This window comes from Labrus mixtus, chromosome 9 (genome assembly GCF_963584025.1).
Source record: "Labrus mixtus chromosome 9, fLabMix1.1, whole genome shotgun sequence".
NCBI classification, from domain to species: domain Eukaryota; kingdom Metazoa; phylum Chordata; class Actinopteri; order Labriformes; family Labridae; genus Labrus; species Labrus mixtus.
The window spans coordinates 3,215,720-3,243,679 of NC_083620.1; the positions used below are offsets into that span (position 1 = coordinate 3,215,720).

The 27,960-nt window shown below is 40.6% G+C and overlaps 2 protein-coding genes across 4 annotated transcripts; both read left to right on the plus strand.

Annotated features, from left to right (window-relative positions):
- Positions 1-921: 921 nt before the first annotated feature.
- Positions 922-15,144, plus strand: LOC132980057 (vascular endothelial zinc finger 1-like). 3 transcript variants are annotated; one of them, XM_061045956.1, is made up of 7 exons: positions 922-1,033; positions 6,132-6,889; positions 7,110-7,179; positions 7,651-7,819; positions 10,526-10,567; positions 12,091-12,156; positions 12,329-15,144. In XM_061045956.1, exons 1-7 carry the CDS (start codon positions 1,001-1,003, stop codon positions 12,688-12,690), a joined length of 1,500 nt encoding a protein of 499 aa, XP_060901939.1. In that variant the 5' UTR covers positions 922-1,000; the 3' UTR covers positions 12,691-15,144. The 3 variants fall into 3 exon arrangements, with proteins under 3 accessions (XP_060901939.1, XP_060901940.1, XP_060901941.1); XM_061045957.1 differs by lacking the exon at positions 12,091-12,156; XM_061045958.1 differs by lacking the exons at positions 10,526-10,567; positions 12,091-12,156.
- A 5,933-nt stretch (positions 15,145-21,077) lies between these two features.
- Positions 21,078-25,940, plus strand: LOC132980059 (gap junction delta-2 protein). Its single transcript, XM_061045962.1, has 2 exons — positions 21,078-21,212; positions 24,411-25,940. Exon 2 carries the CDS (start codon positions 24,419-24,421, stop codon positions 25,526-25,528), a length of 1,110 nt encoding a protein of 369 aa, XP_060901945.1. The 5' UTR covers positions 21,078-21,212; positions 24,411-24,418; the 3' UTR covers positions 25,529-25,940.
- The last annotated feature ends 2,020 nt before the right edge of the window (positions 25,941-27,960 follow it).

A 27,960-nucleotide genomic window follows, 5' to 3' on the forward strand; every position in this document is an offset into this window, starting at 1 on the left:
AGTTTTGGTAAGTATGAAAGAATAGAAAATGAATATGCTTTAGCCATTTAGGCCCCTAAGCTTTGAAACTTTCTGCCAGAGGAACTCATCATATTCTGTGTCTGAAAACTCTCTAATCTTATAACCTTCTCTTAGGTGTGCTACTTTTATTATCTAGCAATAATGATCACTTCCATACCATATGCAACATGTCATTTCACAGGCAATATTAGTTTTTCACATTTGGGATATACATGTTTTTGAAAATCATGTCGTATTATCAGTGTGCTCACGAGCTGGAGCCTACATAAACAGAGCCTGGGTCTGTGTCTGATCTGCCATACTGACTATAATCACAATACTGTCATACTTATCTTACTCTCTTACTTTACTTATTATAACTTTGTTTATCCTTTTGTTGGTACAGCTCTTTGGATTTAAACCTTATCCACTTAATACTCAATAGTAGCCTACCCTTTATGTTTAATTTTTTGTATTTCACTTATATTTGATGCTCTTTTGTGTTACTCTTTTTTTGTATTTTTTATTGGATCAACCAGGCAGGAGAATTTCCTTCAGGATTAAAAAACGTCCAATCCTCTCTCCTCTCTACTTTTATTAATTTTAATATTTGTTTACAATGAATGTATTTTATTGTGGTATTTTCAAAAATGAACATACCTGTCTATATATTTACCACGTGTATTTTAATGTCTGCCTTGTAACTCTGATTTTTAAAGCAGCTTTACAAATAAAGTTATTGTTTTTATTATTATCTTGGTATGGTTTTTCGGTCAATGTTATTTAATATTAATATTGTATTGAGAGAGAATTTGATGTAAACGTTACACAGTCGTCTGATAGAAGAATTTGTTGGATATATTTGAAATAGTAATTAAAAGTGTAGTGGATCTGTGTGAGCTCCGGGGTCAGCAGCGGAAGTTGTAGCTCCGTGTTTGTCCGCTTTGTTGCAGCTCTCGGAGGTTTCTGCAGATTTCAGCTTGTGTTGCCAAGTGTTGCAATGGAGCCGAGCTGGAGTACGTTTTTATTCCAAGTAAGTGCAACGACCCTGCAGCAATGTGGGAAACTGCGTGAACGCTTTGTAAACGACAAGAGTATAGTCCGCCCTGCATGAGTTTATCACTTTCTGTAATGAAGGAGAGTTAGCGGAGCAAAACAAAGGTGTTAGCGTTAGCCTGGTAGCTAGTTAGCCTGATAGCTAGTTAGCCCTGTTGTGTGGGCTAACCAGCTTATCAAACCTGAGACCTCCGGCTGTGTCTGCTCCACAGACTCTCCCGGGCCTCCTTATCAGTGTTGGTGTCATTACCCGATTGCGTTATCTAACTATTTTGCAGTAATATTGTCTCAAGTAGCACAAATCCCCGTGAAGCTAATCAAGCGCTGCTGCTGTTTATGCGCGGGCATTAGCAAATTAGCTAGCATGGCGAGCTAAGTGCAGCTGACTGTAAGTTAGGCTGTTTAGCTTAGCATTGTGCTTTTCCCCTTAGCAGAAGGAGAGTCGACGAATAACGAATATGTGTACAGAGTTATGTATAATGTGTTCAACTTATTATTGTTTCAGAAAGCCTTTTCCACGCTAACGTTACTCCGAACAGCCATGAAGAAGAAGGGAGCTAATGCTAATGCTAACTAGCACATGGACAGGAGCGATTAAAGCACATTTTACAATCAAACAGTCCACATTTTCCTCTGACATCAACTTAATGTGACCTTACATCTAAAGTCTTCACTTCATCGTGTACTATAACATGTAATGAAGCACTTTGTTGAAAGGTTAAACCACAAATACTGCACAGGCAACTTATTTTAAAGAACTTAATCAGAGAGGCACTTATAATTTTAAACTCAGAGCTTTACCATATATGTTACAATCACTTTGTATAAAGTAGCTTTGTCATGACACCATAATTTTACTTACTGATCTTAGATACATCAGTAAAAGTCAGTCGTTAAAGATACCTGTTTCTGTACCACAAAATAAATTAAAAAAATGTATTTATTGTTCTTTGATGATCAATGTAAACTCTTGAACGCTGTCTGAATTGTAAAAACCATATTTCCAATTTTTTTTATTGTGTTTGTACAATTTAGACAGCGTGCAAGAAATTGTGTGCATCTTGTGATGGATTTAGTTCTCTCCTACACATCTGTCTTAGGAAATGAAGTATCTACTATTTTAGATAATGTTTTAGGTTTAGATAATGTAGGTAATAGATACGAGTGTCTTTTTGATTAGTGTCCATTAACATACATAACAGAGATTGTATGGTTATAAAACAAGTGGTATCTGAAAGTATTGTTGTATGTAACATTATGACAACCTTAATTTGAATTGTTGAAGTGTTTCTGAATGTCAGCTGGTACACGTACTTCTAGTCTAGAAAGTCTGCTGCAGACTTGAATCACTGTACCCAGATACACTGTTTGAGTTCCCTCTGAATACAGAATATTATTTTAAATCTAATCAATGCTGCCTTCTCACATCAGCTCATTCGGACTTGCTGTGGGAAAAATAATAGGGGTCTGGCAGGAGAAACTCTGGGTAAAGACCCAATTACAAATGTCACTGTTTTGCTGTCACAGATACAGCTCCTCCTTCAAATATCAGGAGTTTTCTACAAGATTTGTGTTGAATTTACTAGAAAACATATTCAAAACCATTTTAGCAGGTTCTAACATGAATGGTGTGTGTTAAATTTGTATTGGTAAAATAAATAGTTTGAATGAGCCCGACCACATCTTTTTAGTTAATTTGGACTGTCCAGATGAATGTTGAAAAGGCCTCTCTAGTTTTTGATAATTAAATTAACTCTACTTAACATTTATTGCCATGTCTGCTATCCTATACAAACTGGATTTTTTTCAGTTATCAAGTAGTCTACTGACAAATTATCTTTCATTCTAAAGATTGTTTTTACATCTATTTTATCACTGGAGTAATAGTCAGCCAAAGGTTTCACTGACAAATGTGGTGAAAGGAAATTAGTTTAGATATTTTATCCTGTTAAGTTATTTTTATCCATTTTCTCACTTAAACATGGTGGCTAAAGTGAACAAAAGCTCAACTTTCGATGTGTTAAATTGTGTTCTTTACTTATTTTTCCTTAAAATAATAACCATGAAAAACAAGCCATGTAAAATGGACTTTTAAAATCTGGATGACAAATTATTCAGTAAATGGATTATCAGTGACACCGTTCTGTGAGTTTATCTGAATATTTCAAAATAAAACGAGACTCCACTGTTTGTATGTCATTTAGTCAAAGTCTTCAGAAGTGCTGTGGCTTAAAATGACCTCTTCAGCTATTGAACTACTTTGATAAGAAATGTTTAATGAGCAGATCTTACACATCACCTCACAAATGAGTCTCTCTCTGTGTCTGTATGTGAGTTTATAATGAGTGTGGTTTGTTAGCTGCAGCTGGCTTCTTTGAGAGATTCAGTGTTTGTACTAGGTGGTGATTATTCAAATCAATCGATGATGAGGTTATTACATCTGTTTGACACTTGTTTTATCTAACCCAACAGCTTTTAATAACTTCTTAATCTATGTGAAGGTGAACTGTCATAATTTCACAGTTCAGTCAGTTAAACAGGTTCATACGGTTCGTAGAGACTCTGGTGGATCTTGATGAAGCTTCAGTTGCCATGGTGTTTGTCATACTTGTAGAGCAGAACTCATGTGTGTATGTCGGGGGGGGGGGGGGGCTGTTAAAGAGCTGCTGCTGGTATTGGTGTCTGTTGGTGTAATGTACCTGGAGCTGATGATGATGAGGAGGAGCTCATGTGATGAAGCTTCACTTGTTATTGTTCTCCAGCGTTGTTATGATGAAGCTGGCTGCTGTCAGACCAGGGAGGGGAGCGGGGGTCTGACCCAGAAATGTTGTTGATATCTAAACTTCAGCCATGTTGTAATTAACAAGATATTTCAAGAATTTTTGACAATTTGTAACATTTAGAACAAACATCTAAAATAGGTTTTCAAGGCAGCAGAAAAAAACGTTATTTTAACTGAATATTTAAAGTTTTCCCAGTTTTCCTCTAAAGTTTTTTTTTTTGCACAGAGTGTATCATGGCGTCTCTCAGACAGACTCTGTCACGGTAAATCTTAACGCTCCCTCGCACTGACAAACAAAGACAGGATTAGATGTATTTGTACTATTTCTAGTTAATTTCCGTGACTCTTTTTTTGGTCGTATTTGTCTTGGACAGGCCCTCGGCCTTCACAACAGATTTGACTCAAACTTGGGAGCACTGTGTTGGAACAGCAGGCTGCTCTGCTGTGTTTGCCCATCCCTGACCGCACACACACATGCTAGCATAAATGCTAATTGCAGTAATGATTGTAGTCTGAGTGCTGCTACAGTGTGGAGGATGTAAAAGCAAGGCGACAACCTGTGACGGCCCCGGGCTCTCTGCAGCAAACACACAGCATGGACGTATACACTGTGTGTCCAGCAGCTGAACACCCCCCCAGCCCCCAGAGGGCCATAAGTGCATCAGTGCTTGGATTTGTGTTGTCCTTAAAAGAACACAGTGGGGGGAAAAGCAGCACTAGGGATCCCCCCTCAGACCCCCCCTGGTGGATGACTGGGTTGGGATGCTTGGCTGAACCTGAAAGGCCCGGGTCAGGTCTTTAACCCTGGCCGCTCGTGATTACAGAAAAGAACAAGGCGCTCTCCATCGCCACGTCGCACAGATGACCTGTTGTAAAGTTGCTGCTTACATCGTGGATCTCTGCTTTCTCCTCAGACAAAATATTCAGACAGCCCCCCCAGCTTCTGTTGGTCCTGTCCCACAGGGATCAGCCATGACCAATCACACAATGGCTGCCAGCAGCTGCAGACTTAAGATGTCCTCTAAACACTCTGTTTTTATAGGTTACGTTTTTTGTGCTTGTCACCGCTTTATTTATTTAAGATGCACATTTTGGTTCTGTATTGTCTACTTTTTATTTGGCTTTTCAGACTTTAATATCCAAGATTTAGTAATTGTATGAATCGTTCAGCAGAACCCCTGCTCACCAAGCCTTTATCAAACAAGCTGGGTGTAGTTTGAATTCATGTCGGGGGTTTAGGCCATGTTTACAGGAGAACAATCTACTAACCTATAACACCAGAAACAGTAAAGAAACAATATATAAGTTGACAGAAACAAAGGGATTCAAAAAGGAACAACAGAGGATAGGTATTTACACTACATTAGAGCTGTTTTATTATACATTTTTAACATTATTAAAAGATATTTACTTTTAATTTTAACTTTTACTGCTCTGTTCAGTCTTTTTGCATCTTTTGCATCACAGCTGAAAGGGAAGTCTGCCTCAACTGGGTGGTTGCAGATTTTGCTCGCATCTATTTGTGTGCTGTAAGAGGTGGGAGAGGTACATAAACTGTGATTCCTGCAGCGCTTTATAGTTAAACTGCCTCTGGATGCTGTTTGGTTGCTCCGTTCTGATCAGCTCCCGATAGTTCGGGCCGAATGCAATTCAAGAAACATAACTTTTCTTTGTTTCCTCTCACATTGTCTGTGTCATACATAAGAATGGGTACTGAATACCGTGATTGGCAGGTACCTAGAGTACTGTTCAGGTCATAGACAAACGATGCTGTTACCGGTATTTACGTTTGTCCCTCTTATTTAATGCAGGGCTTTCCATTTCCATTTGACAGGTTGTCTGCCAAACAGTGCTAAGTCACTTAATTACAGCCTGCTTCTTTTTCTGTTTAGTCATAAAAAGAGAGAACACCAGAAACACCGTGGACAGTAAGCACTACAAAGTTTTCCTTATACGCTACGCATATATATGTGCCTGATGATGAATCAACAATTCAGTGAATTAGCTTATGTACCATAACATATGTCCAGGTAAAATGACAAAGGCATGATTCTGATCAAATAATGATTTCCTGCTACTAATAATAAGGAGGATCAAACCATGCCTCTTCAGCTTGTGGAGGAACTTTCATACAAGTCAGCTGTCACTCAGTTTGACACTGTTAACAGAGAGATGATGTTCATTAACTTCAGTGATTTGACCTACTACTTTACGTCAGCCTCGCTCCTATTGTCTCCAGTGTATGAGAGGATGCCTATTAACATGAATTTATGTCACTCTGTCTATCTTACAGCAGGCCAATGAGGCTCTGCATCACCAGCACCACATAGCCGGGAACAGTCTATTGCCTTTGCTCAGCTCTGGATCTGAGCCGCCTGATCAGAAACCGGTGCTGCCCATCCCTCTGGACCAGAAACCCCCTGTCAGTGCTGCAGAACTCCTTAAAGACAATGTGGCCAGTGGGACAGGGGGAGGAGGGGGAGGGCCTCCTCTCGCTGTGATCAAAAAAGAGCCCAAGTCAAAGACGCCCTTCATCTGTGGCTACTGCAACAAGGCCTTCAGAGACAGCTACCACCTGCGACGGCACGAGTCTTGCCACACCGGTATCAAGATGGTCTCCAGACCCAAGAAAACTCAGATGGCCCCCACAATGGTGCCGCTCATATCCACCGTACCCCGAGAGAACAACATCAACCAGTCGTATATCACCACTGTGGCTGGAATCCTGACCACAGCCACCACGTCCACAGCTACAGGCACCAGCATCATGACGCCCATGCAGCACCAGCATCAGCAACAGCAGAGTGTTCCCAAGAAGCCCCCCAAACCTGTGAAGAAGAACCACGGCTGTGACATGTGCGGGAAGGCCTTCAGAGACGTGTACCACCTGAACCGCCACAAGCTGTCGCACTCTGACGAGAAGCCGTTCGAGTGTCCCATCTGTCAGCAGAGGTTCAAGAGAAAGGACCGCATGACATACCACGTCCGCTCCCATGATGGGGGGGTCCACAAGCCTTACATTTGCTCCGTCTGTGGGAAGGGCTTCTCGAGGTACGTCTAAGGAGGGACATGGATACAGAGTTATTATGTGCACAATACCAGAATTTTAATCCTGGATATGATTCATGGAAAACTGATACCTGTTTCATTAGCAGTGTTACAGTACTTGTGTTTTATATATTTTTATTTCGTACCCCAGCCCCAGTCTGTAATCTGAATGTCATTATATATAAAGCATATACCAAAGGAATGGTCTTTCTCTCACCTGCAGACCTGACCACCTCAGCTGTCACGTGAAGCACGTCCACTCGTCAGAGAGGCCGTTCAAGTGCCAAGTCACGGTAAGACTGACACTGACCTTAACCCTGCTAAACACTGCTCCTTACATTTGATCCAGGTTTAGACTGCTGTTAGTGTTGAAATGTGATACACAATAATTTATAGTCATGTATTTGTGCAATTTAAACAGTGCTCTCCTTCTCCTTTGGTTAGAATTTGTCAGGGCATCTGTAGTTTTTAAAAGTTTCAGATACTGTTTGATACTAATGATCATTAAATAGCAGAGATGTTGGGGCTCTGGTAGCCTTTTGGTTAGTGAACGCGTCTCATGTACAGAGATGATAGTCCTCAAAACGGTCAGTCCTGTTTCGACTATGACTTGTGGCTCCTTACCCGCAACTTATTCCCCACTCTCTCTCCTGTGATTTCTGACAGATTTTATTGTTTTAAAACATGCATCTAAATGTTTCAAAGCTTTGAAAATATTTGACAACTTTAGAGAACAAAGAATAAAAAGATTGTTTCTGTCCCAGGCCTGTACCTCCGCCTTTGCTACCAAAGACCGTCTGCGCTCCCACATGATCAGACATGAAGGTAAAGTCACCTGTAACATCTGTGGTAAGATGCTGAGCGCTGCCTACATCACAAGTCACCTCAAGACGCACGGCCAGGCCAGCTTCAGCAACCCCTGCAACAATAAAGGTAAGACACGATCAATCCCCCTAATACATTTTGTCCCTACAACATTTAATCAGCAGTGACCACAACATCCAACACATCTGTATTCCCCTTAACCTCCATCAACATATTTTATACAGCAGACATGGATGGATCAGATTACACTTTATGTCCCCTTTCAGCTTTGAAGTTATAACCCGGGTTAGACTTGAGTCATGAGGAATAATGTGTGTGGAATACAAAAACACATTCTTCATCTTTTAAAGCAACAATATGTAGGATTTCGGTGTAGTGCCATTTTGCAACTGCACTCTTGTAAAACACACTGCTGTAATGCCTCCCCCACTACTCCCCCTCAGAGACAACATGCATTTGTTGAAAAGCTGAGGGGTGGTGTTGTGAGAAGCCAAAGACTAATGTCCACTGACAAAGCTCAGTAATATTACCAGATTTTGCACAAATATGACTGCGGCGTCTACAGCCCGTTGTAGAGATAATAGAGATGGATTTATTTATTTATTTATTTGTATGAAGGCTGAGGCATGACTTTGGTGAGATGACTTTCTGCTGAACGTATGACAACGATAACAATACAGCCTAAAGTTATGTAGCAATCTGTGATGAATAGTATCTACAGGGATGTACACACTGCTTTCTGCTGCGTTATTCTCTCTTTTTCTTCTTAGTTTCATTCGTCACTGTGCTCTTACGGCTCTTAGCCTCAACTTAGCTTTTAGCCTCAGCTATTTCGTCCCTGAAACAGTGCAGAGACGAGCTAACTGGCTAGTGCCATAAAGGTGAAAGCACTTCTGGCGAGAGAACCGCGGCCCACTGCAGAACTTACATAGTGCTATAAGCGGACGACAAGGGAGGTATGTGGACATGGGAACGGAGCTTTTCTTCCTGTTAAAAGTTGTTGTAGTATTCTGTTTTAAGATTGAAAAGTTACATGGTGTTTAACCATGCTGCTTTAACTGTTGAGGATGTGATAACCAATTTTCTAAAATTACAAGCTTGTTTTCAATTTTTACACTTTCAGGAAAAATCAACACCCAAGATTATGTGAAACTGGAGTATCTCACAAGTTAACAAAAGTGACTATAAATCAGGCAATTTACAGTTCTAGAACTTCAAAAAACATATATGTCATATAAAAAGTCCTTCCTCAAGTGATAACAGACTAAAGAGAGGAACCAATTCCATACATTGGGAATAGATCCAGTAGTTTCTGCTTCTGTTATGACTGATTAGCTTAGTCTGTGTTTACTGTGGATGGTAAAGCTCTGAGCCATTTCATGTAATGTGTTTAAATCAAAACTTGTCGATTATAAAAGTTAGAGATAAAGTGTGTTTTAACCATAAGATCACACATCTAAATATAAAACACAGACTGACATTAAATAACCCTGTTCACGTTGTTTCCTCTTGTTTTTACCTCTTTGAAACCGCTTTCTTTGCTCTGTTGGTTTAAATTAACGTATTAAAGAACTGTGTATAATGAATGTTAATGTAAAACTTGCTCAGTTTTTTTTAGCAGCAGTTGGGCGCACGGCCCTGACCTGCTGTCTGATGAGAAGCATTTTTTTAAAAAAAGCGTTTTTAACTTGAAACTTTATTGATGAAGGAATGCAGCCTTTAGGATGAGTGATGGGGAAACAAGGACATTTTTCTCATTTTAATGTTGCACTTTCTGTTGTTCAACACTAACAGTAGAAAAATGTCCTGAAATCAACAGAAGTAACCAACTCCAGCCATGATGGCAGATCAGCACTACTCACTGAACAGGCTGCTGTTTGGGAGCAGTGGAGATGTTTATTTTACTCAGAGATACTAAATTATGGTATCTGAGTGTAGACTGGTGAAATCTTGATACCGGATATCAAATTTCAGTCTGAACAGAAACAAAGACTAAAGCCTTGTTTACAGTTGCACAAAACTCCTGAAAAACTCCTGAATCTTTCCCTCTGACTTTATCCCAAGTCTCTTCTGCCAGCCTCCTGGTATATTTTCTGCATGAAGTCCGAGTGAGATGATGTGAGAACGCAGCAGGAGAATTCCCCTCCCGTGAGTGGGAGGGGGTGGAGATGTTTATTCCCTGCGATCAGAGCACTGCCATAAACTCTAATGCACGCGACTGAAGCACATATTTAAACTGCTGCATTGTTTTCTGTTCATCAGTATGTTTTTCTTCACTCTTGTGTTGATATTGTCAATCTGTAGTACTACACATAGCATTGACATAAAGTCAAGTATTGTCATTATAACGTTGTATAGCTCACTTTATTTCATTCGCCACTTCCGCTTTGTTCCCCCCTCCCATCTGATGGGGACACTCTCCCACTGTGAGGTGCATGTAACTGACTCAGGAGGCTTTCAGGGGCAGTCCTCCTGGAATTCTCTTTCACGAGTGCATATGTGAAAAAAATCATGTGTCTGATTGATTGATTCTGTACCGTAACAGGGTCAACTAAAACCTTGTTTACTGAACTAAAGCATGTTTATGCTCCAAATACATCTGACAGAGATTATTCTGATTTAAGTGATGGTTGTGAAAGAAAAGAATCAAAGTTTTTCCTTAATCCTTCTAGAAACTGTAACGCCCATCACAACATGTCTAATTAACACTACCCCATCCCCAACCTGTTGAAGCTGACCCCCAGATGACAGCCCTGTTGCCCTGTACTCTTGTAACCCCCCCCCCCCCCCCCCTGTGTCTGTATTTCTGAATAGGCATAAGTGACTGGCAGTGGAACCACTCAGGGCCACGAAAAGGTAATCCAGTAGCTCGTAGCAGAAACCCCTAAACAATCCTCTAAGTGGCCAGTTTTCACTCCAGTACAGAAGCTTTTCTTATCTCAGCACTGCTATGATTTTAGGTTCTCATGTTCTGAAGATATAGAGTTTTATTAATGTAAGGTTAAATTTCATGAAGCAGGATCAGTAGATGTTTGAAATAAACCTCAAACTGGACCATAACACTGAGCTTGATGCACACTGCCTGGCCTAAAATCACAGGTCAAACTACATTCTCAATTCTGTCCCTGATTGGGGATAATTTGGACGGTTCAAGTACCTTCTCAGAATGATCAATAATTATTATTCTGGTAGCATTTTTTCTAAAACATGAAAACTTATTTAAGTGATTTCCCAGTTGAGGTTGGGTCCTAACCGGCCTGACTGCCAGCTGACTTTCTCACAGTGAAGGTGAAACGAGTACATTAAAAGAACCTGAACTTACCTGGGATCAGGTGGATTGTTGGTCCTGCAGTGTGGTGTGCATCAAGCTTTAGATTTACTGAGCTTCAGATATCCTCCATGATGTGTTTAGCTGTGTTTCCACAATAACAACTTCACCAGGGACATTGGGATGAACTTGGTGTGTTTCCACCCGAGGGGCCAGGGACTTCAAGGCTGGAGATATAGTATTTATTTTTTTACTTTGAGTTCCTATACACAACCAACTGCATCATGAATTACATTTTTCACCAGCCTGGCTACACACTACATGTGTTTCTGTAAGATACCTCTAGAGGGCACACCAGTGAGCTTAAGTATAAACAACAGACCTGGGGTCCTTTTCAATAAATTTTACATCCTCTCTCCACGACTCACTCGGAATTTGTTCCTTCTCTGTCACGATGAGAATCTTCCTGTGCCTTTATATGCACTTGGCAGAGAAGAGGAGAGAGGAGGCTTCTGGGGGAGCTCAGAGCGAGGGTACACCAGTGTATCCTCCTCAGAAGTCTTTTGACCAAACATGTGACATGAATGGTGTGGAGAAATGCTGCATCTCCAAACCATTTATACTTATTTTCTTCACATTGATTATTCTCCGAGGGCTAAAATGCAGAAAATACAACAGTTAAACACACAGTGATGGTGAAATGTATTTGTACACATTATACATGAAAATTAAATTATTTTTCATGCACATTGCACACTTGTGCATTTATTTAAAAGCAAGAATATCTCCAGTCTTATTCCCTGAAGGTCCCTGTTAGGGAGGTAATGCTTTTGGAAAAATTGGGGTCTTTAGGGGTTGTGACAATCAGAGCTGATATTTTTAAATGCTCTCTTCCACACCTCAGCAGACTAACTTGATGTGTCTTTAGACTAAGTGGAAACACAGATAACAAGGTCCTGGAGGAAATCCCTTAAAAAATATCCACCAAATAAGTCCTGTTGACTTTTGGTGGAGACTTAGCTTTACTGTTTAAAATGAAAGTTTTGAATGAAAGCAGATAGACAGTTAGCTGGTTAGTCTATTGATCCTGCTTTTTGAATTTACCCCTCAGGTGAGTTGACGGTAGGAGAGATTTTAAATAACTCCTTCCAAGTCCTAATTGACAACTCTCACAAAGGTAGGTTTCCTCCTCCATATTCCCACAGTTGACATAATGCATTAATGATCATGTGGTGACGTTTTCAGCCTCGTAGCGTACAGGGCTGCTGACTCTCCCTGTGCTGGACAGGACATATATTCAGCCTGGCCGATCAGACCTAAAGTCACTTTCTTCTGTCTCTTTAACACAGATGCCAACAATGTGCACAACAACTCCGCCACCTCCACGCCCGTCACCAACTCGGCAGCCATCACCTCAGCTATTAACCGCGGTGCCAGTAATCCCGTCACCATCGCCGCTCAGATGAACATCGCCACCAGCACGGTGAACATCACGTCCTCGATGAACCTGCAACACCCTGTCACCATCACCGGCCCCGTCAACCTGGCCTCCGTCAACATCCCGACGACAGCACACATGAATATCGCCCACCCGGTGGCCATCACCTCGCCCATGTCCATGAATATCACCGGGCCACTCAACATCGCCATGAGGCCCATGGATAGCATGCCTTTTCTATCCCAAGTCCTGCCCTCCTCCCCGCCCTGGTAGAGCTGATTGTAAACGTGTGTTGAAGCTGATCATGTTTTAACTGCCTGATAATGGAGCAACCGGTCACATCTTTATGGTCAATGATGGTGTCTGAAACCTGAAGAGCTGATAACCAATGATAAAAAAAAAAATAGTACTGAAGATAGCAATGAATGAATGTTACTCCTATTGCGGCATTATGTGTTTTTTTTTTATTATTTATAAAAGAAAATGTTTCAGGCTTATCTGGCTAACAGTCAGTCAAAATGAATTGAATGAAGATATCATTTTTTCGGCTAACCCAGTAGTTAAATCAGTCGACCAATTAAGGTACTTCATCATATTGATGAACTTAATATCTGAAAATAATATCACCATGCTGGAGCCTCACTCATGAAACTATAACCCGTACTGTCAAATTGCCATATCTAGTAGTAGGGAGTTGGAAGGAAAAGGCAGATTTAAAGTTTCTGGTTATATCTGCCTGTAAAGATCATGTAATACTTTAAGCATTTAATGGGAAAGATCTTAATGAATTCTAAAACGTCCTGAGATTAAGTTGTTTTGATCAAGTATTTACTTTGATGGTCAGATGAACTCATTTTTGTTTTGATGAATGATGCTACAAAACACTCCAGATTAAGTTTTTCTCATGCAAACATGACTTTGGTGGGGAGGATGTGTGGAGGGGGTTATTTAGCGCACATTTTCTCTGTAAATATAGACCATTAATGCCAAAGATTTTCTAAGTGAACTGTTTCCATTTGAATGCTATATTTAAAAGGATGAAAGAAGCATTTGGACAGCCTTTAGACCATCAATAGACACTTAAATGTCCTTCAAAAACCTGCAGTAAAACACCTCCAGCCCCAATCCACATCACCAATTTACATTACCCGTCATGTCAGTGAGATAATCTTGTAACTTTTTATATTTTGTTTTTAAATCTGATCATGTTTTTAATGTTACTGGATGATCGTCACATCTTCAGGTTTCATGACACATTCAAACAAAAAGAGTATTTTCTTCCACAGTTGAACATTATCAGGCAGTTAATACAGCATCCATTTTAACATGTTCACCCTTACTGTGTTTGTATTTATCCCCTTTTATTTCACTCGACTAGTTTGTTTCCTCTGGCAGATGGTAGAATGGTAGGGTGAGCAGTCTCATCACAGCAGTAAACACTCAGCAGCATGCTGTGAAGCAAACCCTTTACAGCCAATTTTTTTTTTTCAGACTTTCTTTCGGAAGTTCTATTTAGCCACAGAAGGACCGTGTAGTTTTTGTAAAAGTGACCAGTGAAAGATGATTTCCTCAGCTGGTCGTGTGACTTCAAGCATGGGTGATGTGTGACACCTGAGGAATTGTTTCACAGCTCCTTAAATGGAAGTGTATTGCTGGACTTCTTAAACACTTCCCCTTAAGGCAGATTTTTTTTTCCAAGTTCTTTTTATATATTGTTTTTAGTGGACTTATCAGTATTTGATAGTTTATGTATTTTAAAGTTAAAGCTTCCATTTTGGGGGAGGGAGGGGGTGAGTGATGATGTTTATTTCACTGATGTTCCAGAGGAGGTCTTTGATCTGTCAAACATCTGCTCCCCCCATGTCTGTATTTCAACATTGCTGGAAACCAGTCACTTGTCACTGCTGCATAATCTGCACAAGTTTATCTGTGACATGTGTTTGTATGTATTTATAAATCAGGACAAGACGGTTGAAGGTACAGCAGATAGGAAATGTCTCGTTCTAAAAGCATGTTCCCAAGGTTTTTGCCTTTTTAAATGGCAGTATTATCAAAGGTCAAATGATTTTAATTTTGATTACTGACAGCTTTTTTTAACTGTAGAGGTCAAGAGCGCCACCCAGTGGCTTATTAGACTGTGATACACAAGCAGTCCCAAAGTTAACTCTTGCGCTATGTTCAGTTGATTAGATAGTTTACTTTAGCAGGTCTAGGATCCCATCACTGTCAGTCAAACTCAGGAAGGTTACTGAGAATAGTCTTCAAACATTTAACACTGATCATTTCTTTGTAATTATCAAACACTATCTTATTGCCTTTCACCTGTGGGAGCCTTACTGGGCTCACCACAGGAAACAATGCAAGAACTGTATCACCACTTATGTGGCCGTCCATCAGGGAGAGTTCAGAGAAATGAACACTCAAAAAAGGGAAAGGGCTGGAGCCGGGTTCTTCTTTTATAAACACAAGTCCAAAATTCTAAAATGTATACCTTCAGCGATCATCAGGTGTGTAGCTGCAGCTTGGTGTAGTTTTTGCCTCAAATAACACAGAAATTCAAAATTAGTTAAATAAAACTATTCAAGGAATTAACAGTCATTTTGGATTCAGGCCCTATTTTAATGACTTGTGTACAAAATGTTTTGGGATTGGGTTTGCCTCAGCGGGCAGCTAAAAAGGCTGAAACCCTGCTGGCAAATAATCCAAATTAAAGTATGTTGACTGTAACTGCTTGTTTTGCAACTGACAGAGCATTTATTCCAAGTGTCCGAATGTCTACCTCTTCTCACCAATTCTGACTTATACTTCCATTCTCATCCTCCTGCAACATCTCAACTCTCAAAACAAGATTTTGAATGAGAATGACTTGACCTTGAGCCAGGCTTGTCCTGAAGCTAAATGAACCTCCTGGGAAACTTTCCTTGTTCAGGACAATGAAGACTTGTCCCATCAGCTCGTATGTTCATGCAACACTTCTCCTGAAGGAGACTTGTTCTTAAAGGGGACTTGTCCCCGATGAAGGCCTTCCCCTAGGAGACTTTTTCTTTAGCAAGTCTTCTTTTTGATCATGATCTTCTTAAGCGCAAGTTGTTCTTGTGTAAGACAAGTCCTTGTTAGAGACTTTTCCCTGGGCAAATTCATTATTAAGTGAGACTTGTCCTTGAATGGAATCCTGGAGAAGGACTTTGAGCTGGACTGCTTTTCTAGTGGGACTTCTCCTTGAGGGAAACATTGCTCTTGGTGAAACTTTGTGACTTCTTGAGAGGGACCTCAAGTGAGATTTGTCCTTGAGTGAGGTCTTCCTGGAATGAGGCTTGTCCTTGATGAGGACCTGTTTTAAGTAAAAGTTGTCCTTGTTCCAGTTTTCTTCAGCTGCATCCAGCAGTCCTTGATCTTAAATGAGAATTTTCTTAGGGTGTCTGCCCCTTGGGGAGAAAACTCCTTGAGCAAGACTTGTCCCTCAGGGGGACTGCTTAATGATTGGGAGTTATGTTTGTTATTAACAAAAAAACCTTAATCTCTATTAAAAATGCACCTTGGGAGCCTATCCATGATGTCAGCCATAAAAACAAGCACTTACAGTTGCAAACTTTCCAGGGCCAGATAACCCAAATGATCTCCTCTAGCCGGAGTCACTTGTGGTGGCATTACAAAATTAGTTTACAAATGTCTTCATTTTGGAAATGACCTCATTGTCATATAAATAGACTAAACTGAATCATCTCATTAATGAATGCAGTTTTTAAAGAGCCAAAATCACTCCAGTCCTTTGCCAGTTTGACTTTCTCTGTAGATCTCACCTGCACAGCTTGGAGTGTGGTTTAGTTCAGCTGTTATTTTATCGCTTATTGTTTCTGGACAGTTGAGGCTGTGATCACAAAGAAAGCTTTATAAAGGTGTCAGAAGGGGTTGCCAACCCATCGTCATGGATTGCCAATCCACTATATGTTACATCACTGAAGGTTCTTCAAAATTCTCACTCGGGAGATAAAAAAAAGTGAAACCCCAAAAAGTAATTCTGAAGCTGTGTTCAGACCAAACCTTGTCATCTCTGGTATCATATCGGCACCTGGATTCTCACACAGCTGGATTAATAGTCCAACTCCTCCATAAACTGTGTCTGGGTGAACTTTTCCTGCTGCTTCCAGCTACTTAAGGCTGAGGCAGTCCCAGTTTGATTAATTGTTGAGTATGAGTATGAGCATTTCTCTTAAGGACACAAACTACCAGTGTTAGAACTGTGGAGCTCCTGTCCATCTTTCTCCACTGAGTGAGTTTCCCTGATAAATTGGCTGATAATCTGACTAAGTACAAAAACAGTACTGACATAACAACTCTGCAATCAATGTCTAAATATATATTTTTTTGTGATGGAAGTCCAAACAAACATTTCTGAAACTTGTTACTTGTGAGTATTTGTGATACATGAACTGTAGTCCAGTGCTGGATTTTTTTAATGGCCTGAAATGACCAATGAAATGGCCCCGTGAAAGATTGACTTGCTTTTGGTCTGAACAGAACTTAATACTATGGTTGTTCCACTTCTTGCAGTCCTACACTTAGGAATGCAAACACTGTTTTGGGGGTCCTCCCTTGGAGACAGTCATCTGTCCCCATGTTAGGGCTGTGATGTTGAGACTCATTTAGAGCTGGGGCTTATACTACAAGGCAAGGTGAACATACAATGTATCTTTGGCTTCACTAACACGGGCATAAGAGTGCGTTCACACGGTGTTAGATTCATATAACCTATCTTGTGGTGTGTAATATTTCAGCTCCAACGGTATCAAATAGTGTGTTCCGGAGCTTTAGTAGGATGATCTCTTAAGTTACCACGGTTACCTATCTGGGTAAGAAGTGAATGGCCTTGGTAGGTGCTAACCCTGAAGTTTCCTTGATAACTAAACAGCCTGCTTCGTAGTATATACCCCAGGTAACTGAAAGGTTTGATGTGTCATCTCAGCCCTTGAACAGCGAGGGGTTAAAGTCTCTCTTGTGATCTCAGCCTCAGCGGTTCCTGAACCAGGCCTGCATAATGTTGCGCAGCTCGGGCTGTTTGTGTCGTGAGGACAAAAGCGAAATTAGTTTGTAGATGTGAAGCCTTTCTTAGTGAAGGCCTTTTTTTCAGTGCAGGATCTCTGAAGCACTTGCAGCAATTTGTAGGATGTGCACACTACAGAGGAGCGGTACTTAGAGGGGTGTTTATGTTTGGTGGAAACACACAATGGTTGGCCTGTTAAGGTTTATGTTTGCATGCCAACACAATCCACCAGTGCTCTAACACAGAATGGCATTATGATCCTGGAAAAATTACTCATTTTATCTCACTGTTTTTTTAAATTTTGTTTCCAATGTTGCATGTGGACAATGGAGCTCGTCCAGTGTAGGTTTGAGTTCAACAACCGTTCTTAGAAGGCTAGTGACTTTTTATGAAAAGAAAACACTAAAAAAAAAAAAAAAAAAAAGTAGGATGACACAAAGTGTGAGATGTCATTTGTCCTTCTTCAGTGGCCGTAAACAAAGTGTGCCTGAAAAACTTCACAAGGCTTCTTCCACACGTCGACTCTTCCTCCCGTGGGCGGTCTTCTGTGTGGCAACGAGGTCTGTGAAGACGCCTTCATCAGTTCAGATGTTCAAGGGCCCTCAAGGTCCGTAAACCAAACTGTCATGATTTGCTTTTTCATTTTTAAACCGGATTATGTTTTGTATCAGAAACAGCATTAAAAAAAACAATAATTGATCTTTATTTGTTAATGTATGGATGACATATATCCATGTGGTTTGATTTGACTCCAACCTTATGTGAACAAACATTTATTTGGCCAAATTATGTTTTTTTTTTTTTTTTTTTCAAGTTTGTGATGAATTTGGCAGATGTGAAGGCAAATGAATGTATATCTTTGTACAAACCATTTAGTTCAGAGGACATGTTAGCTAAGAGACTCATGCAAGAAAAACAAACCTTTTATAAAACTTTTTGTATTAGAACATTAACAATGGTAATTTTTGTATATACGAAGGCTAGGCTTTCTGATTAGCAGAAAGGTAAAACATTCCTACATTTTTTTTTAAATGTATGTCCATTGAGAAAATTAATTATGGAAAAATGCGCAATGTTTTATGTGCCTTTTATTTGGGTTTGTCTAAATAAAAGAAACCAATAAAACATGACTGTGGACTGTCAGTGCTGAGTCGATCCTGTCCATCTCAGCTGCACCCAAGATGCTCCTCCTGACCAGGAAAGATACTCCTCTTCATCAGGAAAGATGCTCTTCCTGACCAGGAAAGATACTCCTCTTCATCAGGAAAGATGCTCCTCCTGACCAGGAAAGGTGCTCCTCTTCATCAGGAAAGATGCTCCTCCTGACCAGGAAAGGTGCTCCTCTTCATCAGGAAAGATGCTCCTCCTGACCAGGAAAGGTGCTCCTCTTCATCAGGAAAGATGCTCATCCTGACCAGGAAAGGTGCTCCTCTTCATCAGGAAAGATGCTCCTCCTGACCAGGAAAGGTGCTCCTCTTCATCAGGAAAGATGCTCATCCTGACCAGGAAAGGTGCTCCTCTTCATCAGGAAAGATGCTCTTCCTGACCAGGAAAGGTGCTCCTCTTTATTGGGAAAGGTGATCCTCTTCATCAGGAAAGATGCTCTTCCTGACCAGGAAAGGTGCTCCTCTTCATCAGGAAAGATGCTCCTCCTGACCAGGAAAGGTGCTCCTCTTCATTAGGAGAAATATTCCTCTTCATCGAGAAAGATGCCCCTCTTCATGGAGAGTCACTCCTCATCATCAGGAGAGAGCCTCTCTGGCCGTAGTTTTAGTTGGTGTTTTTTTGGAGGTTCAGACGGATACCAAAATCCTCGCTGTGTTTGAGGTATCTTTGTGTCTTCACTGGCTCAGTGTCCTCACAGTTGGCCCACTCATGATGAAAGTGCCTCTGTGACTTCGCTAACTGGAGTGGATTGTGGAGGATTTTGTGCCAAATCGTGGTCTGTAAGTGACGACAAACATTTTTTTTTTTTTTTTTTTCATTCTTTAACTATTAAACTTGGAAAATGGCACAGGCTGTGTGAAGTGTGTCTTTGATTAGTGGCATCTAAAGGAGTTCAGATTTGATTTGGACTGTTGCGGTCCTCTGTGCCCAGGGAAATTTTACTGGTCCCTCATGCAGACATATTTTAGACTTCGGAAAGGCCTTCCTCTGATTAAACATGAGTCAAAGCAGCTCTTGGCAACTGGCATTTAAAGGGTTACATTACTCAAAATGATTGAATGTTTGATGGTTTTGAGCAGGGCGGAAGTTGTTTAAAAGATTAATTGCAGAAATATATATTAATCTGTACTATTTTTATAGCAGTTTTTTGGAAGTGGACATTTTTGTCCTTCATGACTTAAGAGGGTAGTTGATTAAACTGATGCCTGAGGGTGAAGCTGCTGCCATGTAATAACATTTCTTACACTAGAAAGTGCTGAACTTTAGGGGCCGTAATCACAAAGCCTCCTAAATACTAAGAGTTGCGCCTAGTGATGAAATTCTGATGAATGATTTAGGAACATTTTCTGAGCCAGGAATGGACAGAAACGTTTATCTTAGTGAGGAGGTGTGGTCAGCCCTGTTGCTAGGTATGACAACTTTTTTCAGAAGCTGTGATTGCCCACTTGTGCAGCAGCTTCTTCACATGCTGAGAGTTATATCAGCATGTGAAGAGCCTTAATTAGTGATTAGATAAACCTGTGGAGGAAACCACATGTAGAGAAACTCAACATGCATGTCTCACTTTGTACTCAAACAAGTCATAGAAGGATTGAAATGTCTGCACAACATATTTTTGTCTGGTTTGCCCGACTATGATTCAAAAATATTCTTCATTCAGTGTTTGAAGATCATTTCTATATTTTTTCCTCAGCTTGAGAAACTCATCCTGTTAAAAGTCCTCCTCACTACTCCTAACAGTTTGACACCTTAGGAGCTCTCTTAAAGGCTAAGGAGCTTTGTTAATAACTTTCATCTTTAAAATGACCTAGTCTAAACGTTGAGGGAAAATTCTTAGAAAATGTCCTGATTCTAAGAATTGTGTCACTAGGAGCGACTCTTAGTACTTAGGAGGCTTTGTGAATATATGGCCCCAGTACTTTTAAAAAAATGCTGATCAAAAAAATAACAGATTGTATGCTTTTAAAATGTGGCCTGTTGTGTAATAGAGATGTGGTTATAGTAATATATCAGGGTTGACTGAGGCTGTGGTGCAGGGGCCCAATGTGAGATCTTTTCATGGGGCCCAGTAATCCTGGAGACACCTCTGCCTGCAGCTTCAGTACTCATGGATTCAGTTTAAATCGTGTTTTATCTCTATGTATATCGGATGGAGAGCTGCACAGGCTCCAGCTGCTGTCATTAGTCTGAAGCATCTTCCAGAAAACAAAGAAATACAGAATAATTTATTCCTGTCTAACTTTTTGGAGCTGCATTAAAACAGAACTTTTGCATAAGCCTGCATTCTGTCCTCTTTCTAGCTCGTTCCATGCTCTTTTTGTTTGACTGTTCCCGGCTGTTCAAAAAGGAACCCCCCATTGTGTTTTGAAATCTTTGTTGCACTGTACATTGCCAGCCTTTGTAGCACCGTCACACAATGCCAGTTTCAGACAGAGCGGCTCAATATGTGTGGTCAGCCTATTCTCTCCCTGCACGCTCAACACGATTCATCTCATCATTGCTTCAAGATAAAAAAATAGCCATGCACGCTGCATGGCAAAGGCCACTGTGTGAGGATTTATTCTGGAAAAATCAAGGACACATTCAGGTGAGTTCTTCATTTTATAACTTTCTACTATTAAACAAAAGAGGAGTTGGTCTAACTCTGGCAAGGAGTCAGATTGAGAGAAAAACTCATATTTATAGAAACCCAGTTATAAAGAGCTACAAATGATAAGTCTGTGTGATGTGAAGTTTCAACTTTAGTGTGGAAAAGAACGAGAGCCACTGAAAAACACTGAGGGTTTAAAGTTACAGAAAAGGCTTTACTGAAGCTGACATTTATATATTTTAGATTAATGACCTCCTAATTCAAAACTCCCATGCTCTGACTAACAGAAATATTTCACTCAATTTATCAGCATCCTCACCTGAATTTATTTCCTCATTATATAAAGAAAAGTTTTTCATCTATAACAATAATGCACTGAATAGGATGTCAGCTGAACGCCTGAGACTGACTCAAGCTGATCCAGGTGTCTGATACCAAAACAACGTTTCTCCAATGTGTAATCAACCTGTGTATTTTTAATCAATATTATGTGCACTATTATTCTATTACTGTTTCCCTTCGCCTGGATTGTTAATCATCATCATGGGATGGGACATTTGGGGGTGAAATGTTGAGCTTGTTTACAAAACAACCTCAGCAGAAATGTCCCCATGGGCTCAATAGAGTATTTCTGTTTCGGATTCTATGGAGCCCTAAGCGGACATACATCCATATATTTAGTTTAACTCCGCGTCCCAGAGGTAACAAATACATTTCAGTTGTTTTCTGGAGATCTTTATTTTGGGACATCAATGGGTGGGTTTCTGCTTTCTGAAAAAACTACAAATATGTCTGCCACTGCTGCGTAAAAGTCTGAAACTGTTATTACTTCACTATGACACAAACTGGACAATAGTTCATGCTGTGTATAAAAGATGAGTTCTGTATTATGTTAAACTAGAAACTACATGAAATGAATGTTTACGCTGACATCCTGACCCTGTAGAGCACATATTTTATAACTTAGACTTTTAGTGGGTCCAGAGGCATTCAGCTATATTCACAATACATCAAGAAGAGCAAAAATGAAAGTTGTAAAGGTCTGGTAGTCCAGATGATGACCTGTCAGGTCACCCCCACCCCCCACCTCCCACACACATCAGCAAAAATCAACCCTGAGATATTGCCACATTAATAAATTAGGGTTTATATTCCATTACACAAATGACACATTCAAAGACCTAATCTAATGTCAGGCACATTTACTCCATTGGTTTTGGTACTATACATTTTAAAAGGATAAAATATCTGTTACTTTAATGATCCCCACTATCAAAAAGGACTGACGCTTTTAAAAAAATTACGTCTCTTTTATAAGCTCCACACTGCCTTACTGTAATTGCACAAGTACATTGCCAACTTTCGGATTTATGCGTTGGATAAATCCCAATGTTGCCAATGTCTAACGCATAAAATCTAAAGTTGCCAAGTTGACAACGTTTGATGCTTCAATCCGAACCAAAGTCTAAAGTATAAATGGAAGTTGAGCTTGTATAGCACATTACTAGTCTTCTGACTACTCAAAGCACTTTTAAACCGCAGGTCACACCCTGATGGCAGAGTCTGCTATATAAAGTGTCCATCAGTAGTAACTAATCCATTAATTCAAATTCTCACACAGCCGAAGCAGCAACTTGAGGTTTAGTGTCTTAGATCTACCCACGACCTTCCGTTTGAGAGACGTCTGACTCGACCACAAAGCCAAAGCCGCCTCATGAACTTATATGTTGTCAATGTCCAACGCGCATAACCAAACATTGCCAACGTCCGACACATAAATCCCAATGTTGCCTTAGCTTTTGTAGAATTAAGAAAGTGTGCAGGAGTTTGCCTGTAAATGTTATTAATTAAACAACAGATTATCCAATATTGGGTGTCCAGGACTTCTATTTGTGATGCTGTGGTATCAAACAGGTACAGGATCAACTTTTCAAGGGGCGTAAAGGTCCGTCCAGCCAATTGTTGTATGGGCAAGTCCCCTCCCCAAAAGAACCTGTCCTCCCAGGAAGGGCTGGCGCTCCTCTGAGGACCATTTGGAGGTAAAAATAAAGGACTCTTGATTTAGACATGATCCTCCCAGTGGAAACATTCATCTAAGTCCCAATTCAAGGGTAAATCCTTGAGAGGGCTCATTTAGAGACTGATAACATCCCAGTGGTGCATTGAGGGCTGAAAGATGCGCTGTATACCTTCATAACCCAACATATCCCATGATTCATTGCACACCAATTCATTGTTCAGGCTGAGTCAGGAGCGTCTCTAAGATTTCTGGGACCCATGCAAAGATATTACATTGGGCTCCTCTGCCACAGCCAACCCTGAGATATTACCATAACCACACCTCCATTACCGAATGGATTATTAAAAGATTTAAGTTAAGGTCGGCCACATTTTACTCATTCAGTACTTTTTGATAGCACACGTATTAAAAGGAATATTGCCAATATTGTACAAATCAGTTTAACATTTCAGTAGAACTTCCTTATGAAACTTCTTTTTTTTTTTAAATATCATCTATTTCATAAGATGTGTGCTTAAGAGAAGAATGAGTCCGTCATGAATTATATTGACAACAGTGAGATTTGTGCGTCGGACTATAAGAACACATACTTTCATTTTTGCAGCATGACTCACAAATCCCAATGTTGCAAATGTTTTTTGTGCAATTTAGACAGTGTGCAGGAGCTTCCCTCCATTTGTTGGTAATAAAAAACAGGAAATTTCCAAATATTTGATTACCTCAGACTTCTATTTTTGGTGCCATGTTGCCACTAGAATCGTATCAAAGATTGAAATTCTGGTATTGTGACACCGTTAAATAACTATAAATACAGTATATCGCCTGTCTATAGCCCTAAAAGGTCGCTTTGATTATTTTTGTGAGTGTGACTTCTGTTTTGTTTTTTGTTTGTTTCATTTGTTTTTGTTTTGAAAGAAATTCTTGGAACAAATTTTGTTCTGGTATGTTTTGTTTTTTGTAACCAAACTAGTAAGTGTCTTAAATAATAAGATTTGTAACAAGGGTAGGTGTAATAAGATAAAGCTTCAGCCTACACCTTTTCAGTCAAAATGTTTTTGTTTTTTCTTGTGACCGAAATTAAATTATTAATTATTATTAGTAAAAAAAAAAAAAAAATATGCTGGCTGACTGGCTGTTAACATCCCTAATGATGTGTCATTTATGTTCTCTCTCAGGGTGAGCGATGGGGGATTGGTCCATTCTCGGTCGCTTCCTGTCCGAGGTCCAGAACCACTCCACAGTGATCGGGAAGATCTGGCTCACCATGCTGCTTATCTTCCGCATCCTGCTGGTGGCGCTGGTGGGCGACGCCGTGTACAGCGATGAGCAGTCCAAGTTCACCTGTAACACCCAGCAGCCCGGCTGTAACAACGTGTGCTACGACACCTTCGCCCCTGTGTCTCACCTGAGGTTCTGGGTGTTCCAGATCGTGCTGGTGTCCACGCCGTCCATCTTTTACATCGTGTTCGTCCTTCATAAGATCGCCAAGGACGAGAAGCTGGGCGAGCAGAAGCCTCAGGTGTTGACTCAGAGAGCATCCAGACAGAGGCGGGAGAGGAGCATGGAGAAGGAGGGGGTGGAGTCTCTGAGAGTGGGCGTGCCTACATACTGTCCTCACTACAGGGAGGACTGGGACCCCCGGGACAGGGAGGGGGAGGGCCAGAGGTACCTGGAGGAGGATTATGGCGAGGTCGGGGAGGACCCCACCCGTCAGTCCAACCAGATCCTGCTCATCTACATCCTGCATGTGCTGCTGCGCTCCGTCATGGAGATCACCTTCCTGATTGGTCAGTACTTCCTGTTTGGGTTCGAGGTGCCTCACCTGTACCGCTGCGAGACCTACCCCTGCCCCACCCGGACGGACTGCTTCGTGTCCAGGGCCACAGAGAAGACCATCTTTTTAAACTTCATGTTCAGCATCAGCCTGGGCTGCTTCGTGCTCAACATGGCCGAGCTGCACTACCTCGGCTGGGTCTACATCTTCAGGATCCTATGCTCCGCCTGCTCCACCTGCTGCGGTCAGGACAGGGACACCATCCGCCTGTACTCCCACCACAACCCCCTCCTCCTGCAGCTGCGACACTCTCTGAGGGGACAGCTCGTCCTGCAGACCCCGTCCGCCATGGTCCCCGAGAAGAGCGGGGGTCTGCTCGCACACGGCCCGGCCATCTCCTTCGAGACCGACTCGACCGTCGAGTGCACGTCCAAGAGGAGTCCAGAGAGCAGGGACAAGGTCAAGGTGAAGCTGGCCAACATGGCCCGCATGGGACGGACTAAGAAGTCCTGGCTCTGAGAGAGACCACTTTAGATCCGCGCAAAGACGACTGTCATGCTTTAACATGGACATTAATATTAAAAAGAATGACCTTTAAAACTGCTGACACATCACTTTATATCTGAGACAAAGAGAACTGTAACGCTTCACATGGACATTAATTTTATGAATATATAGACAGCAGGAGAATCTGTTTCTTTAGCTGTGTCCTAAATCAGTTCAGTATACTTACTTACTTTAAAGTACACAGACAGCAGAGCAGTAAAGAGAAGTTGAAGGATTTCTTTCTCACAACTTTCACCTCTTACACAATCAAGACTCAGGCAAAGTGTCAGTGTTGATTTCATCAAAACTTTTGATTATTACTTCTGCTAAAAAATGTATAAATCGTGCAAACAAATGTCATAAGTAACTTAAATGACGTAGGAAATTAATTACCTTTAAAAAAAAAATATTGATCTAAACTTTACTTAGCCAGGTTTGTTGCATTGAGATCAAGAAACCTCTTTGGCCGAGACAGTCAGCAGCAAAAAACACAAAATTACAGACAGAGACAGAAAAGGACAAAAGGAGACAAAGTCAGTCAATCAAATAATCAATCAATCTTTATTTGTATAGGGCGCCAGTTCATAACAAAAGTGATCTCAAGACACTTAACAAAAAGCAACTAAAATACCTTCATTAAAAGAGAACTATCTATGAGTCTAAACTGGGAACCAGTAGTTCAAGCAGTCGAGCTAAAAACATTGACATCCTGTAGAATCTGCTTCCAAGTGTTTCATTTTAGATTTAAAAACAACCTTGAGTTTGAAGTCATTCTGTAACAGACTCCAGGCTGAGGGGGCAGAATTAAAAAACATTTTATTTAATTTATCTCCGAGTGTTTGGATTCAGAGAGCATTAAGAGGTCACTGTCCAGTACTACTTCTGTTTATTTAAACCAATTTGATTTGGTCCCTACATTTTGCCAAACAGTCACTGTTTTACTACCTTAAACGCGTGTCTCCTTCTTCTTCTCTTTTCTCCCTTTCCTCACGCTGTTTCCTCCGAGACAACATTTATTTTTTACACATTTTGTGCTTAAGTGGTAAACCCTTTAACAGAATTACAGATGATTTCTGTGATTCTGTGAGACCATGTTGGATATTTCTGTCACTTTATGTGCATATAATCTGGAATCGTGACACCATAAATGTCTTCAAGTTGATGCATGTAAATGTCTGTCTTTATAACTGGCCTCCAACACGTCCTAGAGTTTAGAACAGCCTGAAAACTCCTCATACCTGAAGATGTTTTTAGTTATAACTCTGGTTTATGGAGATATTGTGAAGAGTACAGATGAAATAATCTGGTGTTTCACAGCATTATCAAGTTTAAAGAACAGCTGTGGGGATCATTTTGTCAAGCAACAAGCAACATGAAAACAGAACTGACTTAAAACAAGCAGAAAGAGAAACCTTTGGTAAAGATTTTTTTCATCTATTTTTCATCTAATCCTGTTTATAACGTCACCTAGAAATTCTCCACCCTGTGCAGAGCTGATGATGTTGGGACACAGCTTTAGATTCATGATCCTGCTCAGTCTGTACGATGATTCAGATATTTAAAATGAAACTGAATATTAACATACATGTTCACATCATACTCAGCAGTGGTTTTTAATTATTATTGAGGCAGATTGGGTTTCAGCATGGACATGGAATATTTCCTCATATAGTTTAAAATGATCACGTTTATAGAAATGATGAAGTTTCATTTCTGTGCTGTTGCTGCTGAAGTTTTAAACCTAATCAGATATTTGAAAGTTTTGACTGTGTTGTGATGAAGCAGCCGCCACAGTGTGACACTGTTGTTATTTTTGGCCCTCTTTAGGCTTCATTATATTTTTATTTTGCTGTGAATGTTGTCAACCTTTCAGTTTTCACACAGAAGAGTTCTTTATCTGGACAGGAGGACTTAGTAGGTGTCATCAACTCTCTTATTTTTTAATGATCACACACACATGACACAAGCCTGTAGGTTGTTCTTTTGCAGTTTATTCCTAACAGCGTATCTCACAGTTATAATAACTTACAGAGAATACATTTTTACATTCAGTGAACAGCAGTAATGTAGACACCACAACTCTAACCTGAAGATTTCTGCTGTAGAATATTTCAGAAAGTCTGCCCCTGAAATCTTCCTGAGAATGTTTTCACACATGTCCCTAAGAGTGAGAAATGTTCACCATCGGACAGAAGAAGCAGAGTCTTGTGACATAAAGACAGTTTTTGTCTTTATATCAATGCCACATGTAATTGGACATTATTTAAATAGAGGTAAAGAACATACTGGTGAGCAGAGAATAAAATGAAGGAGCTTCATTGCGTGCACATCGATCCCAGGATATAAACGCCATCGCCCCCTCCCGCTCACTCATGGTGAATATTTCCTGCTGCGTTCACAAATCT

Coding starts and splice junctions, on each gene's coding strand:
- LOC132980057 (XM_061045956.1), top strand. CDS start 1,001: ATGGAGCCGAGCTGGAGTACGTTTTTATTCCAA. Junction 7,180..7,650: donor CGTTCAAGTGCCAAGTCACG/GTAAGACTGACA, acceptor TTTCTGTCCCAG/GCCTGTACCTCCGCCTTTGC. Junction 7,820..10,525: donor CAACCCCTGCAACAATAAAG/GTAAGACACGAT, acceptor ATTTCTGAATAG/GCATAAGTGACTGGCAGTGG.
- LOC132980059 (XM_061045962.1), top strand. CDS start 24,419: ATGGGGGATTGGTCCATTCTCGGTCGCTTCCTGTCCGAGGTCCAGAAC.